The sequence below is a fragment of the Argopecten irradians genome, chromosome 1 (assembly GCF_041381155.1).
Source record: "Argopecten irradians isolate NY chromosome 1, Ai_NY, whole genome shotgun sequence".
Taxonomy (NCBI): domain Eukaryota; kingdom Metazoa; phylum Mollusca; class Bivalvia; order Pectinida; family Pectinidae; genus Argopecten; species Argopecten irradians.
This window is the reverse complement of record NC_091134.1, coordinates 30,420,980-30,440,889: the sequence shown is the minus strand read 5'-3', so window position 1 is coordinate 30,440,889 and position 19,910 is coordinate 30,420,980. Positions and strand designations below refer to the sequence as shown.

The window sequence follows — 19,910 nt, the reverse complement described above, 5'->3', positions numbered from 1 at the left end:
AAATGAAGCAAAATTCAAAATTTCAAGGATTATACTTCAATTGGAGAATTCTCACTGAAACTGAGTAATAAATATTATTACCATAGGCAATTACTTTTACATCAAATGGCTTCATTTGAGGAGAGTTACTAGACCTATAAACCACATACATATCTGAGGACCATCTGTCTAATGTAGAGCTCTTCAACACGTGTATCAAGTTGTCCAAAGTCCCAGACCAGTGGTAGTAGACTCTGAGGTAGGGGCTGTACACGGTACACCAGGCGACGCAGTGGAACCCGGCCTATAACATTCATACAAATTGATTCTTTGATCAGCAATATATCTTGTTTAACCCTGATGCATTTATTGTCTATTTCTGTGCATCTTATTTGTCTTTTGATAAATGACTTCCAAGAGCCTAGATATAAGGGGGTGGATAATTTTTGTATTTGTATATAATAGTTACATAAGTATTGTTTTTGAGCAATATAACATTATTGAGAATTACTTCTCCAATTAATCTTACCCAACTTGTCGGTAGTTTTTTCAGCGTCGACATGGTATCCCAATCCTGCCTGTTCTAGTCGCTTTATCAGCTCCTCGGAATGTCTAGAAAATAATTTCCATATCGTACCTCAAAGCTGACATTTGCTTGATTATAACATAACCCCATCTTTAACTTCAATATTAAGATAAGAAACTTTACTAAATGTGTATACAAGTCAGAAGTCTTCTATGAATGAGCAATAAGCATTTTATCTGCTCCCAAACAGGACATTATGTCATTATGGGAGCTAATATGTACAAGTATTCATGTGTATATAAAAACACACCTGCAAGTTAAGGAATAAAGATGATGAGAAAATATTTGCTGGAAAGAAAGCAAATTAGAGTCAGGGGAGATAACTAAAAAAAAATCAATTTAGTGCCAATTTTCAAACTTACTAAACTCATACATATTGATACAGACAGAACATTTGATCTAGACATGCATTTATATTTACATACAATGTGTTACAGAAACACTGAAAAGCGCTTACTTTCTGTAGGGGTTACATGCAGCAATGATCTTCAGACTGCGACACAGCTTCAGCTGATCACCGCCAATAGTACGGTCACACATGATCTCCTTGATCAGACCAATAGCTTCTGTCGTGTTAGCCTCATCAAAAAAGAGAACAGTCTGGATATGCTGTCCGTACTCATCAGCATTTCTCCGGGCAATTTCTTCTGCTTCCTTCACCTTCTTGATGATATCTTTAGTTTTTGTTCCTCCATGAACCTGCATGGACCAGTGGATATCAGTAATGAAATATTCATAAAAAATTGTCAGAATACATAGATCTTTCCTGATTTGGGAAGTCTCATCACAATTGCAAGAAATCAAGCCAGCAACACCTTCATACAGCTTGAGATATCTCTGATAATGTATATAAGAGACCAAAGCTTGATTGTTATGGAACTTGCACATAAGGATTTTTTGTATGCTGTGCTATCCACAAAGTGCCCAAAAATGTGCATCAGAATAGAATTTTGTCAAAGATTGACAGCTGATCAATGTCAAAGACACTGTTGATGCTTAAAACTACCTCAAAGGTCACAATGTTTGCCTGAGTGAGATTCCTTGCCAGTTAACATTCTTACTTTCATCAGGATCATGGTTTTGATAAAGAATGAGATTCCTTGTTGTGTTGGACTACTTACCTTCATGAGGATCATGTTTTTGAGGTCGACTCCAGGAGGACACTGAAGAGCACACATGAACTTGACCAGACGAGTTTTGCCACACCCAGTCTCTCCCATAATGATAACAGGGATATCACACCTGAAGTTTAAACAACAAAGACTTAAGAATTCGTTTATCTAAGCATTATTCTCAATATCTTTTGGGTTTATGAAGTCATAGACAAAAAACAGAAGACAAAAATTTTCATAATACACTTGTCCTTCTATCTATAATCTTAGCCAATAGTTCATTTTAGCCATGACTGTGCCACTTTTAAAATTTCCCGCAAAAACATTGTTTGTGTATGACACCATAATACTCTTAGACTTCATACAAATCTTTCAGTCTATGCAAAAATAGCCTAAACCTTCTACCAAATAGAAATGAGTGCAACATATGAAATTAGATTATATTTAAATTATTTCAAGACAAACCACACCAGCATGGTTGTTTAATAGCTTGTTTTCCCATCCTAGCTGTCTGTATGTATTGGTGTATATGTATGTATATATTTGAATAAATATTGTTTAAACTAAACCACAACAGCAATGGTTTAGATTCATGTATCATAGGATTCATGTATCATAGGATTCATGTATCATAGGACTATATCCACCACAATCAATAGGTCTTGTAACATGCACTTAATGCAGAAATTAGAGTGAAGTGAAATTTGAAAATAAGCAGAAATGCAAATTTTTATTAGCTTTGCTGTTAACTGTATATTTTGTATTGCTATCCAGCCAATAAACACTTACATTCAGTTCGAGTTTAAATGTTTTCAGATACTTACTTGAACCTCATGTAGATGGCCAGAATTTTCTTTACATTGTCTGTGGTGAGTTCATACGTATCATCTGGATCGTGAGGCATGTCCATGCCCATAACACTGCATAGCTTCAGAATCTTCTCAGGCCTGAAAGAAATAGAGAATTTAAACATTACGATGAAATATCTAGTGCTTCAAAATCATATGGAAATTTTAATACCAACTAAATGTTTCAGATTTTACACTAAAAGCTGAACCTACCACACACTGTAAAAGAATAGTTTTCTATTTTGATACTGAAGACAAACATTATTTATACATGTACCTACTATCTTGTAATTACACGAAAAGAAATAGAAAAAAAGCAAGCAACTGTGGTACAATCATTTACTAAAGTTAATTTACAAACGATAAACAAACCTAACTTTCTATATAAATGGTTACATCCAAAGACTAGTGAGTCAAAGACAGGAGTCTTATTTCATAACATGATTACTAATTACCTTGCAAGCACATCAAAGTTCTCGTCGATGTTGACCCTGTTCCTGATCAGACTGTCCTGCAACTCACGTTGCATTATATTTTGTTCTAGAACAGTTCCAGTTTGTTGATCCATCAGGTTCCCTGTGGCTCTCTCAATTTTAAACCCGACAAACGTCATGGAGTGGTGATCAGGGTTGAAGAACAGATACGGATGGGGACTGAAGCAGAGAAAATCCAAATAAACTTCATTTGAAGCTAATTACCGTAGTACATACTGCCTTCATTGTTCACCTGTCCCCACAACATCAGTTGTCAGTGAGGCAAATAAACCTTTAACCTGGGCCAATACTTTTGTTAACCTTTCTTAGAAATCCATAAGAAAGATACCAAGCCTCAAGATCAGGTAGAAGAATTACACTACCCTATTCTATAAAAAGTTTGACATTTGCTGAAATTCAATTTAGGAACATTTGGTCTGATATTCCATTGATAAGCCTCTTGGTCATTGAGATTTTGTTTGAAATGATTGAGGCATATATGACAAAACATTCAGCAATGACATACATTCATGTGCTTGACTTTGTGAGTCAGTATGATATTGCTCCATGTGGTGACTACTAACCTGCTTTCCCATGTCCTCCTCATCTGGAACTGTTGGATGATGTTCTCATCATTAGCTCTGTCTGCCTCCTCCTCATGTAGGGCCAGCCTCTGCATCCTCTGGATCGGGGATTCTTCACTCATCACCAGCGACCTGGTGGCAAAGTCCTGTAACAACACAAAACAGATATAATACCCTAATTAAGGAATGCAAAAAGTGTCATTGTAATATTGACTATTTTGAGCTTTGTACTTAGTCTGAATACAACTCATGAGTATCTTAAGGAATTATACCTTCCTTTGGACAAAACATCGTTCAATAGGAAAACTTGTAAACTTGAAAAATTTGAAACAATATACATATATAAAGAATTTCTACTACTCAAGTAAACATACCCGTGACATCTGAATGAGGAATTTTAGTACAAATTTGTCAAATCCTGGTAGATCTTCCTTAGCTGCTACCCCACAGAAGGCTGAAACCTCAAAGTCCTGTAGCTGTGAGTTCAGGAAACAGACAAAGTGTTTGAGCTCAGCCCAGGACGGGTCCCGTACACCACAATGTCTGTATAACCAAGTAAATATCATATAATAACATTTTACAGAAACAAACTTAAGTCACTCATTCATTCAAAAAGTGTTAAAACAGACATACAAGAGGTCCAAGGGTCTTAATAGTCATCTGAAAACCTTGACAACAATTGAAAAGGAAACAAAGGTCCAATGGGCCTGAATTGCTCACCTGCATTTCTGGTAATAATGGTGCATAATTAAGGCATAAGAGAGTCAATAAAAATTTCTATGTATGACCCATGTCTCTAGGCCTCTTGGTTAATGACCAGACATTATTTAAATAAACTTGGTAGCCCCTTATCTCAGCATGCTATATATAAGTCAAATTTCAGGACGTTAGGTCTCCTACTTTTGGATGCCGCACCACGGCATAAGCTCACTTGCCCTTTGGGCAAGTGAGCTAAAACAAAGGGCATTAACTCTGTAAGTTAAAACAAAGGGCATTAACTCTGTAAGGCATAGTAATTAACTGATATTTCACTCTCATTTAGTTTTTGCTCTTAAGTTCAAACACACAATAGTTAATCTTTAACATTATGAATGTTTAACCTTAGAAAGGTTTGTAGACAGTTGATCATGTCTCCTTCTGGTTTATAAGCATCAATATCAGCCAAGCGTCGCCTTTCATCTAAACGTCGGAGATACTGGTACGGGCGCTGAAACACAGCACTCTCAAACTCTTGTCTATCAAATAGCAGGTTAGTATCAGCATAATCTGTAATCGAATTAAATAACAATCATTTCAGGAAAATTCATGTCGTAAAATAGTGACACTGAGAGTCCTGTAAGCACACTATAATTCCATTGTTTTCAAAAGAAAATAATTTGTAAAAGAATATGATTCTTTGTAATGCTAATCAGAACATATTTGAAATATATCAATTGGAAATTTTAACTACCAATTGAGGGAAAATGTAGTCATTCGGAACAGGGCTGATAAAGGGTACAAGATACACTAAAGAACAGGCTCTGCGGTCGGATATTCATTTCAAGGTAAAAATTCTAAGCATCAGATAAAGCCCTGCAGTTATAAGTACAATGTAAATTAATAACTTTTGGGAAAGTAATTCAACGTCATAAATGCAAACAATTTTAATTTTTTTAAGTCAGTTATTATCTGTGTTTGTTGGATTTATCCTTAATATAAATTTTCCTGTAAATTCTTCTTTTAAATAATAAATAATTATTATAAAACAGTTGGTGAGTCGTACATGAGAGAAAAAAACTTCATCTGAAATTGCTTTCAGGTAAATTTTTAATCCTGAATCTGTAATGTCAGACAAATCCTACATGATATCAAATAGCGGATAATTTACAGTAAATAATCAGGAAAATTCTTTGATATGTAAGATATGGAGAATCCTTATATTCTGAATTTTACCTCAAGAAAACCACCAATAAGAGATATTATAATCCTTATTCTCAAGAGTCAAATTTTCTAACTGTTCCATGCCAGAAAAATATTGATATTGATATCAATTATTAATGATTCCTTTTATTGAACTAAACACAGATGGTTCCGTACCAGGAGGCTTCCGTCCCTGTAGGATATACAAGCTTTCCTCGGGGGAGCGGCAGATCACATCAGGAAGGATATCAAAACATCTATGGAAACAGATCTGTTCTCCTCCTCTCTAACGACAAACATAACAAAAAGTCATGATTACACATTACCATTCGCATGGGACACTTTTGAAAGTATAATAGTCAAAGAGTACAAAAGATATGAGAGAACATGATCTATTTAGTAATGTAAGCACAGACAGAAATGCTGAGAAATGATATATTTACAACCAAAGGTCTCATGCTGGATAGTCAAGCAATAAAAACGATACAATAACATTATACAACAATATTCATGCCAATTTGGTTGTATCAGGTAGACTATGTCCATCAAGTCGCTATAACATACATAAAAGGCAAACAGTGTTAGTAAGAAGATAACCATTCAACTGAAGGAAACATATTATTATAAGAAATTATCCAACATGATGTAGTAAGATACTTAAGCTATTTAACATTAGGCAAGAGTTGTAGTGATAAGCTGAGATTCCACAAAGGCGATGAAATGTATTATCATAATGTAGCTGTCAAATACATGTAAAGAAAGACTGAGGTTTTGAAAAGAGAACTAACAGCAGGTAATATTTCTGAGAAATTTTCAATTCAACAACATTTTGTTTTTTTATCATTGCCTATGAAAAGACCAACATTACCGATGTAAATCATTTTGATATAATAATAAAAAGAAAATTATCAATCAAGTAATTACAGATGGATTTTACATAGCTGTTTTTTGTTTCCATGTATCTGAGAATAGCCAAGAATCCAAAAATTTCTAAATTAAAGAAGATACATTTGAAGTGTTAAACTGTATAATTTTCTGCCTGTGGAAGATAATTGTTTGAAAATTTATTTCGATATTGTCATTACCTGTTTAGAGCCGTCTGCTGTTAGAAGGGGCATGGCCTCGACTAGGTAATGATCACATGGTGCCTTGATCCATACATAGCCTGCACTGTTACTGAGAGAGCCAAGGACTAACAGTTGGAATAGGAAGGCGTCCACACCTATGCATACCTAAAATAGAATTGAAATAGCTACCTATCAGATCAGGTCAGTTTGCTTATAACTAGCATTTATAGTATTCATATTTTACAGAGATAAGTAAAGTGGCAAAAATAACACATAATTTCCAATTCTGAATCTGTTTGAGAATTAGATGATTTAGAAGTGAAATAAGACATTGTTATTAATGTCTTCCTCTTTCCATGCGTATATTCCCTCCCCACTCGGCCACCGTGACCCCTCCATATAGAAGCATCTACCAACCTCGTATGAAATGTCGATGTGAAAGATTCTTGGTTCTAACTGTCCGGCTGGTAGGGTACATTCCAATAACCTGTTCATAATCATGTCCACGTTGATTTCCTTTTCGTGGAGCGGAATAGATACCACTGCACCAGTTGTCTTCCTGCCAATAGCATCCTTAAGGTCTGCAGCCCTTCTGGTCTTGTACAAGGATTTTCCAACACCAGCCCTCCAAGATTTCACTACTCGCACACTTGATCTACAGAGACATAAACATATCTTGACAATTTCTTCAAATTAAAGATTTTTATAGAATAAAAGCAAAGTAGTATAGAGTCATGAAACCATCAAACTACAAAATACATATATATCGAACATGGCATAACAAATTATGCAGATATATCTTTTCAATGAATATCTAAATTTTTGTCAAATGAGGGTTTTCTGAAAGGCCCTTTAAGTATATTGTTTCTTAACTTAATAGAAAGAGATGGGGACAGATATGTGATAAATGTAAAGAAAGAGTTTTTCTTCTTTTCAAAATTCAATAAAAAGATGAAATTTTAATAAATGAAACTTCTTTTGCATAATAGCTACCGTCCAAAATCCACTGAAGATGCTGGGTTAATTTTCATGTTGGCTTTCTCTACTTTCAGTTTGTCAGCAAGATAGTTTTGGAGCATTTGTTGGTTGGCTACAGGGAGTTGTGGTCTGCGGAATCTCTCCAATGCAGCAACAATTCTGGATTTATATTCATTTTCTGTACTGCACAGGACAACCAGTTTATACTTAATATCTGTAAGATGAAAAGGAAAACAAACTTTTACAAGTAAGATCGAAGCAAGAGTGAAATGATTAAAAAATATACGGTAAACCTTTGGTTAGTTCGAACAAAATTAAATTAATATTGATGGACCAGTTTGAATTATCCGAAATTAAGCTTCAGGTAAAAATCGTGAGTTCGAACTATCCGAGTTGAAATCGGTAAAAACCAGTTTTGAGTACCGATGTACCTGGCATTTAAGCAATGTAAGGCAGAAAATCTATAGGGAAAGTATTTAGTTTCCTGAAGATAATATATTCAATCATTTTCTCGTAAACATGAGCATTTAATTTGTGAATTTATAATTAATTGCGTAGCAGAAGCCGCATGCATATGTGCACGTGGACAAGGCCCCAAACAGGCCGTTCACGATCGCGGCCTATAATTTTCATCGACGTCCGTTAACTGAGATAGAAACTTTATTTAAACCACAGAAAATATAGTTAGATCTTTGTTATATTTCGTAACAAACCAAACTTTTTTAGTTAAAGAAAGTCCGGTTGCATTTACGAAACTGCTGTTGAAAATATTTGTTTACATTCAGTTCGTAAAATTAGGTCACAATCGCACTGTGACTGACAGATTGTCCAAAACCTGATTGCATATTGTCTGCTTCTAAAATTACGTAAGTAGTTTTAACCTGATGAAAAGCTACGTATCTATTGTTTAATTACCCAACAAGTGGATTGTTTTGGCTGGAGCTGAATATGTAATCACACTCACTGGCTGTGACCCAGCGGCTGGCTTTTGATGCTTGCTGTGACACCTCGTAACTGGCCTGTCCACGCCAGCGTGAGGCACGAGTTTACAGGTAATTTAACACCTTGAACGGCTGATTAAAGATAGATTGAATGCATATTTTAATGTCGACTTAAACTGATATCCGTATCTAGATTGGACTTAACAAACATTGGCGATTTCTTCCACGTGTTTCCATCAGGTACAGCGAATTTAAATATACATTGTCGGGGCCTAAGATTAAACATAAAATTCGGGTGGCGGATGACTTTGTCATTTTGGCTTAATTTGGCCGCTCACCTTTGCGGTCCACATCATGTATTTTCTAATAAGTATTCTGGAATTTTTAAAAAAAAACATATCTTAAAGAAAAATAAATCATAAAGGCCACTTTAAGTGTGCCAATTTCCGCCATTTAAGTGTTTGATTTTATTATTTCACTCGCAAACAGAGCTTCACAGCATTGAGAGGTGGATTAGGTATCTTCTGTGTCATGCAAACAAGGCAAAAATTTGGCTTTGCTGCTTTGTGTACGATATCGCTTAAAATGTTCATTACTTATCTGTCGTATGGTCATTATAATGATCATTTTTACAATCTTTATTCCAAACATCAAAACTGTTGCAATATGCAAAATATATCGCCATTTTTGGGGACCCCATTGCGCCGATTTGCCGACAAAAATCTTACTTTTACGTTCATAATTTGACGTGTTCGAACTATCCGATATAGGACTGATTACAAAAAGTGTTCGAACTATCACTAGCTGAAAAATTACCGTTTTTCTGGAAAAAATTATGTGTTCGAACTATCCGGCGGTTCAAACTAACAGGAGGTTTACTGTATGTATGATTTTGTAACATTAAATGTGATAACATTGGCTACAAAAGATTTAAAGTATAAAACTTGATAGGAAACATATTACTAGTACTTTCCATAGTGGACGTGTATCCTTATGACAAGCATCATATTGTCTTTCTAATAAGAAGAATTCATTTATCATAATTCATTTTTTGAAGTTACACACTAAAATTTAAACCAGTTAAATACAATGCAAATAGTTTTAAAATTATATTTCTCACAAGTATAAAAACATATATGAATTGTCACATAGAGTAGAGGTCAATTTCATGTCATCAGTAAACAGCTGATGATGAATATACAAAATAACAAATATCACATTATATCTAACAGGCAGCTAATAGAATTGTATTAACTCATACCCATGTCTTTGGCTTTTTGCATGTGTCTCTCTAGACATTGTTCCCCTTTGTCACTGACTTCGTAGTCAAGAAGATCAGAGTTCGCCAGACAGTATATCTGATTTCCTTGGTTAAAAACAGCTCGCCTCCAGAATATGTCTAACTGAAAAATATTCACCAAACAGTCAATGGATGACATTATAGAAATTGTATGATTGTTTTTATCAGAATACATCTTACACCAGCTTTTACTCCTGTCATTAACACCAACACATCATGTCGATACAATCTAAGCATCTGTTGGGTTTGAGTTACACTCATTCCAATATATTACATACATCTACACTGTATAAGAATTGTTGCTGCTAAGATTCACAGAAATCCCTCCAGTATTTAGGAGTAGTCCTGTAGTCATTATGTAACAAAGGGGCATAACTCTGAAAAAAGTGAAAACATTTTGTTCCAATATAAATCATACATTTATACCGTATAAGATAATTGCTAACAATTTTTCATTGTAATCCTTCCAGTAGTTTAGAAGGAGTAGCAGGTCAATAGTTTTGTAACAAAGAAGTATAACTCTGAAAAAGGTGGATTTATTTTGTTCCAATATTATAGAACATGCACATGATCTACACTGTATAAGGATTATTGTCACCAGGTTTGGTTAACAAGAGGCCCAGAGGGCCTGTATCGCTCACCTGGTTTTGTTTTTGTTTTTTGCAATTATCACAAAGACTCTTACAATTAGAACAAGAGGCCCAGAGGGCCTGTATCGCTCACCTGGTTTTTTGTTAGTAATTATCACAAGACTCAGACAATTAGAAAAATAAGCAAAATTGACTCCCAAAGTTTAATTTTGAATCACAACCATACAATGATGCTATTGATACCATACAAATATCTACTATAGTCAAGCCAATACATAGGTTCAGAGACAAAGTAATTTATATGAAAATAGTAGCCTAGTTGACCTTTTGACCTCGCATCTATTGCCGTCTAAGGCCCCAGGGTCAGCCCTATCATTTGTACAACTTTCAAATCCCAACCCATATAGAGGATGCTACTATTGCATTTATAAGTGCTCTTCCATTCTTAGTTGCAGAGAAGAAGTCGTTTATATGGAAATAGCTAAAATGACCAAATTGACCCCTTTTGACCCCGCCCCTCAGGCCCCCGGGGGGTCAGCCCCATCATTTGTACAATTTTGAATCCCCACCCTATAAGGATGCTACCATTGCATTATGGGTGCTATCCCATGCTTGGTTTCAGAGAAGAAGTCGTTTATATGGAAATAGCCAAATTGAACCCTTTTGACCCCGCCCCTCAGGCCCCCGGGGGGTCAGCCACATCATTTGTACAATTTTTAATCCCTACCCTATAACGATACTACCATTGCATTATGAGTGCTATCTCATGCTTAGTTTCAGAGAAGAAGTCGTTTATATGGAAATAGCCAAATTGACCCCATTTGACCCCGCCCCTCAGGCCCCCGGGGGGTCAGCCCCATCATTTGTACAATTTTGAATCCCCACCCTATAAGGATGCTACCATTGCATTATGGGTGCTATCCCATGCTTGGTTTCAGAGAAGAAGTCGTTTATATGGAAATAGCCAAATGGACCCCATTTGACCCCGCCCCTCAGGCCCCCGGGGGGTCAGCCCCATCATTTGTACAATTTTGAATCCCCACCCTATAAGGATGCTACCATTGCATTATGGGTGCTATCCCATGCTTGGTTTCAGAGAAGAAGTCGTTTATATGGAAATAGCCAAATGGACCCCATTTGACCCCGCCCCTCAGGCCCCCGGGGGGTCAGCCCCATCATTTGTACAATTTTGAATCCCCATCCTATAAGGATGCTACCATTGCATTATGGGTGCTATCCCATGCTTGGTTTCAGAGAAGAAGTCGTTTATATGGAAATAGCCAAATTGACCCCTTTTGGCCCCGCCCCTCAGGCCCCTGGGGGGTCAGCCCCATCATTTGTACAATTTTCAGTTAGTAGCCCATAAGGATGCTACCAGCCAAATTTTGTTGAAATCCGACCAGCGGTTATGGAGAAGAAGTCGATTGTTGACGGACGGACGGACGGACGGACGACGGACGACGGACGACGGACGACGGACGCCGGACGCCACGGTATGGCATAAGCTCACCTTGGTCCTTCGGACCAGGTGAGCTAAAAATAATAAAATTGACTCCAAAATTTGTTTAATTTTGAAACACAACCATATAATGATGCTATAGATACCATGCAAATATGCTATCCAATACAAAGGTTCAGAGAGGAAGTAATTTATATGAAAATAGTAGCCTTTTTGGCCCCGCGCCTAAGGCCCTAGGGAGTCATCCCTATACTTTGTACAATTTTAAATCCCCATCCTATAAGGATGCTACTATTGCATTATGAGTGCTCTTCCATGCTGAGTTGGGGGGGGGGTTGTAAGGGGGGGGGGGGGTGTAAGTCTCATATCATTTGCACAATTTTGAATCCTCACCCTATAAGGATGTTACCATTGCATTATGAGCGTAATGCCATGTTTAGTTGCAGAGAAAAAGTTGTTTATATGGAAAATAGCCAAATTGACCCCTTTTGACCCCACCCTCAGGCCCCCGGGGGATCAGCCCCATCATTTGCACAATTTTTTATCCCCATCTTATAAGGATGCTACCATTACATTTATGAGCGTAATTCCATGTTTAGTTAACAAGAAGAAGTCGTTTATACGGAAATAGCCATATTGACCACTTTTGACCCCCCACCCCTCAGGCCCCCGGGGGGTCAGCCCTATCTTTGCCACAATTTTGAATCCTCACCCTATAAGGATGCTATAACATTGCATTATGTGTGCTATATTTATATATCCCATTGCTTAGTTGCAGAGAAGAAGTCCTATTTATATGAAAATAGCCAAATTGACCCCTTTTGACCTCGCCCCTCAGCCCCTTAGGTGAGGGATCAGCTCCTATCATTTGTACAATTTTGAATCCCACCACAATAACGATGCTACCATTGCATTATGAGTGTATATATATATGATATCCCATGCTAAGTTTCATAGAAGAAGTCATTTATATGGAAATAGCCAAATGGACCCCTTTTGCCCCGCCCCTCAGGCCCCTGGGGGGTCAGCCCCATCATTTGTACAATTTTGAATCCCCACCCAATAAGGATGCTACAATTGCATTATGGATGCTATTCCATGCTTAGTATCAGAGAAGAAGTCGTTTCAATGAAAATAGCCAAATTGACCCCTTTTGACCCTGCCCCTCAGGCCCCCAGGGGGTCAGTCCCATCATTTGTACAATTTTGAATCCCCACCCTATAAGGATGCTACCATTGCATTTTGGGTGCTATCCCATGCTTCATTTCAGAGAAGAAGTCGTTTAAATGGAAATAGCCAAATTGACCACTTTTGGCCCCGCCCCTTAGGCCCCTGGGGGGTCAGCCCCATCATTTGTACAATTTTCAGTTAGTAGCCCATAAGGATGCTACCAGTTAAATTTTGTTGAAATCCAACCAGCGGTTTATGGAGAAGAAGTCGATTGTTGACAGACGAACGGAAGGACGGATGACGGACGCCGGACGCTACGGTATGGCATAAGCTCACCTTGGTCCTTTGGACCAGGTGAGCTAAAAACACATCCAGTATGTTAGGAGGAGAAGCCAATACGGGGATCCGAGATCCCAAAACGATGCGAGTAAAGTACAATTTACCGTCGATTAGTCCCACCATCCAGTGATTATGACGTCATCATTTGACATGAGTTTCGTGATGTCATTATCCCCGGAAGGTGGGACTAATCGACGGTAAATTGTACTTTGCCCACGCCGTATTGGGATCTCGAAACCCCTGTATGATAGCAGTGTATTGTGAGAGACTTGTAGCCCTTTGGGTTTTTTTCCCGAACTAGAGACTTGTTGATAGATATATTTTGATATTGACCATGCAGTGTACTGTGAGAGACCTATGACCCTCGAGTTTCTTTCCAAACTAGAGGTCTGTTAATAGATATCTACCTGGTCGAGGGTTGTATGGCTGGAAACAGATGAGGACCTCATCAGGCTGGGGTAAAGGTTGTTGTCTGTCATTTATATAGATGGTCAATACTGTGTTGAAGATATCATCTGAAATACATAATCACACAAGGATATTTTCATCCTCAAGAAAGAAAAAAAAAGTCTTCAACACATTGGCCCTGCTATTAGGCTAAGGTCTGTAATATTCAGGCCAAGGTCGTTACTAGGCTGAGGGCCAATATAACCCAATTGATAACACTATTATTGATTAACTACTTTCATCATAATTAAATGACAATCTTCAAAAGTTTAGTTAATTTGTTCCTATAAGGCATGACATTCAGACATTAAATGACCAACTTTGCCTATATTGAAGTATTAAATCTGTTTCAGTGATAAGGTTTTCATTGGCATGTCCACAACTTGTCGTTTTTTGTCATATTTGATGATGTCTAAGCTAATATCCTAATGCAATACGACACTTCCTCCATGTAGGAATGCTCCGCATTTGTTTTAATGAGGCTTAACTTGTAATGTTTCGCAATGAGTTGGAAGATATACATGTATATCTAAGATGATATCTAATTAACCAACACAAACATCATAGATTTGATATGAAACATTACCCTATTCCTACCATGATATGCCACTGTGTCTGTCCGTGGTCAATAAGACATCTTCAAACTATTGTAATTGGAACATGTGGTAATATACTGTAATCAAAAATGTTCCAAATACTATTGCATATCGGACCAGATTTGTTATAAGAGCTGTTGGAGAACAGCAAAGCTCGCTTATTCAGAAGAAGTTGATGTTCAAGTATTTACTATTTAAACATGGAAATATGACAAATTAACACTCAAAAACTCCTTAAAGGGCCCCAAATTGGTTGTATTATCATGTTCAGCATCCATACACATTAGGAAAATAAAATCATTAACATTTATGATGACTTAAGCTTAAAAAATTGACAAAATAGAACTTGCTCAAAAACTTTAACATGGAAATGTGACAAATTAACAGACTTAAAAACCCCTAAAGGGCCCCAAATTGGTTGTATTATCACGTTCAGCATCCATACACATTAGGAAAATAAAATCATAAACATTTATGATGACTATGCTTAAACAATTGACAAAATAGAAACTTGCTCAAAAACTTTAACATGGAAATGTGACAAATTAACAGACTTAAAAAAACCCTAAAGGGCCCCAAATTGGTTGTATTATCACGTTCAGCATCCATACACATTAGGAAAATAAAATCATAAACATTTATGATGACTTAAGCTTAAACAATAGACAAAATAGAAACTTGCTCAAAAACTTTAACATGGAAATGTGACAAATTAACAGACTTAAAAAAAACCTAAAGGGCCCAAATTGGTTGTATTATCACGTTCAGCATCCATACACATTAGGAAAATAAAATCATAAACATTTATGATGACTTAAGCTTAAACAATTGACGAAATAGAAACTTGCTCAAAAACTTTAACATGGAAATGTGACAAATTAACAGACTTAAAAAAACCTAAAGGGCCCCAAATTGGTTGTATTATCACGTTCAGCATCCATACACATTAGGAAAATAAAATCATAAACATTTATGATGACTTAAGCTTAAACAATAGACAAAATAGAAACTTGCTCAAAAACTTTAACATGGAAATGTGACAAATTAACAGACTTAAAAAACCCCTAAAGGGCCCCAAATTGGTTGTATTATCACGTTCAGCATCCATACACATTAGGAAAATAAAATCATAAACATTTATGATGACTTAAGCTTAAACAATTGACGAAACAGAAACTTGCTCAAAAACTTTAACGTGAAATGGGATGCCAACTCTGACGCCGACGCCGACACCGGGGTGACAACATTAGCTCCCCCTATTCTCCGAATAGGCGAGCTAATAATATTGATAGGATATATAATTGATAATCATTTAACAGGATCTTCCAGGTAAACAAGTTAACAAGGTTAAATTGTATGAGACTTACTTTGAGGACAAATGATAAGATTTGGAACACCTTCATGAAAACTCTGAATGAGATGCCTTCTGATGGTAAACGTTTCTGAAATCACAAGGAATACCTTACAAGGTTTTTGGTTAAATGCCTGCACAACTTAAATGATACAAGCTCATTATTATTATTATTAATGACTTCATATCAATATCTTTCCTAATTGATAGTATTAATCTCATTTCATATAGAACATCATTGGTATACTAAGTTTACATTAAAATAAAGTATAACAAATTCTGTCGTAATTTACAGTTACAATATTTCCCTTGAATAAGCATTAATTCCTGATTGTTTGCAAATTAAGTCATCTTATCTACAAACCTTTGCTAGCCAGACACCGTAGGACTAACCCAAGGTGCTCTACACTTAAGTAGTCGGACACACTGGATGAGATCGAGGTTAGGAATTTCTCCCACAGCTTCTCAAGGTCCTTGACGAGTGGGTCTACACGTACTTCTCTAAAATACGAGAATTGTACACACTTCTGAATCCATACCATATCACAGATACATGCTTCAAATGTCCTGAAGCCTTGTACATGAGTGTACTTTCATTGTTTAACAGAAATAATTAATTCAAGCTATCAAGAAAGTTTTAAAATACAGTTTCTTGAATCACAGAATACTTTCATTTATCATCAAAATTCAGAATCTTAGTGGGTAATGTCAACAATTTTGCAAAGCTATTTTTAGAAACATTGTCGGACAAGTGGTGTAGATAGACAGGTGTTAAATGATGGGCACTTCAGTACACCCCAACTCAGTAATTCAAATCAAGTAAACCAAAACCACACTTCCTTATATTCAATCTGATCAAGACTACATTGGGAACATACTTGTTGATGTTCTCCAGGGTTTTCACAAGGTCTGAGGTGACAGTTGAGATTGACAAGGGCGTGTCTGTCCAGCCCTTAAATTCTTCTACTTGAGGTTCACTTCTTTCCTCGCTTATGTCTGGTTCAACGTCCATTTCATCTACATCATCTTCATGATCCATACACCAGACAACAGCTTAAAACGAAGAACAGAGGGTACAGAGTCACCATGTTTATCTGCTTTCAAAACATATGATTACAACTAGATGTGTCTAAGAAATAAATGCCTTTGCTCCCTATCAAATGGTTATGACAAGACTGGAGAGAACAGCCTGAGCATGGATAACTTTCTATGTCCCCTACTCAAATTTCATGGGCATTAAAGTCACAATATATGTACAGTCAAACCTGCTCTAACGACCGCCTGTATATAACGACCGCCTGTCTATAATGACCGGTTTTTAGACTCCCTGTGCATTTTTACCATATAATGGCACTGCGCATAATGACCACCTGTCTAATGTGGCTTACGACCGGTCATAATTTAGCCCTGTCAAAGTTGTCTAACGACCGGTCGCCGCGATTGACTTTACGAGTACTGAGTACAGTGTGTGTGTAGTAGCGTCCCTTTGACCTACTTCCGGTAATTAACTCCCTTAGTAAGCAAATGGCAGCCATTACTGAAGCCCAAGCTATGAATTGTTTATACAGGACTGTATGGTTTATAACCTAGCAGTCGTAACATTTAAGGTTCAAATATGCATGGATAACTTTCTATGGAAGTTTTGAAGCCACAACTCGGATGATATGGTAGGCAAAAAAAAACCATGCCGATTTATTTAATGTGTTCCGTTATTCATTGTCGATATTTAACATTGTTTTATTACTAAGAAATGGCCTGTACTTGCCAGCAAGAATGTGTTGTAAAAATATTAAATGTATACATTGTCTGAAAATAATCTTGCACAGATAATTCCAGGCCATGTGAAATCAGTAATTAGGGAATGATTATGTTCAAAGCTGAAAAAATCTACTAGGGATATATCAAAACGAGTTGATTTCGTTATGATCAAAATTTCCGATTGCATTTGAAAGCCCCATCCAAACATTAAAACAATAAAACAAACAGAAATAAAATTTCTTAAATAATGCATGGCAATAAATATATAAATATCCAATAGCAGGTCTGTTTTGCATTAATATAATTCAGTTTTATTTACTGGCTCACTGATCGGCACGAAAGCACCAACCTGTCTATAAAGGCAACCTGTCTATAGTGACCGTTTTTCTGTCACCCCTTCAGTGGTCGTTATAGACAGGTTTGACTGTATGTAGCTGCAAAGAATTAATTAGAATTGACCCCAATATTGTTACTATTGTGGATCATGTTAGTTAAAATCGTTCCCCAATATTGTTACTATTGTGGATCATGTTAGTTAAAATCGTTCCCCAATATTGTTACTATTGTGGATCATGTTAGTTAAAATCGTTCCCCAATATTGTTACTATTGTGGATCATGTTATTTAAAATCGTTCTACCTGAAGAATATTTACCATGATTTTTTTTTATAGTAACTTTGGTGCTCTAGTTGTTGAAACTTTTATTATAATCAATCCTTCATTTTAAACTTTTAACTGTCACCATAGAAGTTACGATCATTGTCATATGGAAGTCTAAAGTTCATGATCTGTTCTCGGGAGAGTTCGTAAAGACTTCAAATAGTTACAGAAGTCACACAGTGATCTCGACAACTTCATTATAATGTCAGCTAAAGCTATGTTTAATACTTATTTGAGTTTTTATCAAAAGTGACCAAATCAATACCGCCCATCTCGACTTCTATTTTAAGTCTTATTTCTGTATAGTTTACAAAATGATTTTGTTTTTGAATTCTTCTGAATCATGAAAAAATTCAGATTCTGCATTTAACATTGAAAAAACATCCATTCAAATCATCAGTACATATTTTATATGGCTCAAAATCTTATTTCAAAATTAAGATGGAAAATTTTGTTTTACTTGAAATCATACCTTCGTCTATTTCATCAGTCTTGTAATGACGCAACGCCTTCCTGGCAAGTTCTTCAGAATAGCCTGTTTTCATTACTTCTCTAATAAACACTGCTTCCTCTTCACCTTCTTCCATCTCTTCCTCGGAACCAGTTTCAGCCATTTCCTCGTCCCGAAGTTCATCCATATTTTCAACCTCTCTCTGGGCAGTTCTCATTGCAGAAATCAGATCGGCCATACTACAGTCTTTCTTTATTGCCGAGAGAAGGGGAAAAATCAGCTGAGACGGTTCCTGCTGAGTTCCAACCTTGACAAGCTCTTTTTGGAGGATGACCATTTGGTCGATAGTCAGATAGTTTAGTTCATAGTACTGATCCCTCTTGTCTGCGATATACTGTAGCCAGTCCTCGTAGCATTTCTCTAGAAACTTAGCAATGCGTGGCACAATTGAGCTGACATCATCCTCCTCAGATGCTCTCCGCCCTTTCAAGCTGTTGACATGATCGCCCATTCCAAAGGTTATGAAAGAGCAAGCTTTTCGGTCGCGGTCACACAAGAACCTAGCTTTCCATTCTGAGAACAACACACATCCAGATGATACCAGCTTGATGTAGGTGTTGGCAAGCCGCACAACTGAATCTAAAATCTACAACAGTTAAGCAGAAGAGTCAATGGCTTATTCACCTGATCATAATTTCTTCACTATTCATAGTTTATTGCAACAGCTCTGATTATCGCCTCATTGTGTTAATTTGAAATATGATGAAAATAATAAGACATTTTTTCTTAGATAATGAGAAGCCATAGTTATACATAGATTATGTTGATGTACCACTTTTGCCACATTACCTATGATTTTTAATGGTTTTGTCTTACAGCACTGAAGATGTGATAAGTCTTGCAAATAGACTTTGAACATGTGTATCAAATGTGGAAAGCTAAAGGTACAATATCAGATACGCTAGACATTCTAAAGTAAGGCATTCATATTGTTATCAAAGGTATAAGGTAGTGATTACCAGTGTGAATCGGTCTACATCGTCCTTGCCCTTCTCTGCCTTGCCTGCCACTAACATGAGTCGACTCTGCAGGTCATGCAGCATTTCGTAGTGGTAGACCTTTCTCTGTCTTGCTCCGTTGTCATCTTCTGATACATGCAGACTGATCACATCTTTTAACTCCTTCAGTAATACAGATATAGCATTAAAACAAACTTCAAAGCATGATAAACTAACACAATTTGAGCAATACCCAACAATATACTGTCATGTTTTGTGTTTTAGAGGCAAAACAAGAAGCTTGTCATAGCACAAGTAACCATGT

General features: G+C 36.6%; 1 protein-coding gene across 1 annotated transcript in view; it reads right to left on the bottom strand.

The window, feature by feature from the left end:
• LOC138323727 (E3 ubiquitin-protein ligase rnf213-alpha-like) overlaps window positions 1-19,910 on the bottom strand; it is a 121,983-nt gene that overhangs the window by 95,886 nt on the left and 6,187 nt on the right. Inside the window, 21 exon segments of the mRNA XM_069268534.1 lie at window positions 150-283; window positions 509-591; window positions 1,023-1,264; window positions 1,687-1,807; window positions 2,502-2,624; window positions 2,981-3,178; window positions 3,583-3,728; window positions 3,957-4,125; window positions 4,683-4,848; window positions 5,659-5,767; window positions 6,567-6,713; window positions 6,966-7,203; window positions 7,542-7,740; window positions 9,729-9,870; window positions 13,733-13,756; window positions 13,758-13,840; window positions 15,736-15,810; window positions 16,084-16,220; window positions 16,598-16,772; window positions 18,609-19,233; window positions 19,607-19,768. Of these exon segments, the coding sequence (XP_069124635.1) occupies window positions 150-283; window positions 509-591; window positions 1,023-1,264; window positions 1,687-1,807; window positions 2,502-2,624; window positions 2,981-3,178; window positions 3,583-3,728; window positions 3,957-4,125; window positions 4,683-4,848; window positions 5,659-5,767; window positions 6,567-6,713; window positions 6,966-7,203; window positions 7,542-7,740; window positions 9,729-9,870; window positions 13,733-13,756; window positions 13,758-13,840; window positions 15,736-15,810; window positions 16,084-16,220; window positions 16,598-16,772; window positions 18,609-19,233; window positions 19,607-19,768 (3,498 nt within the window).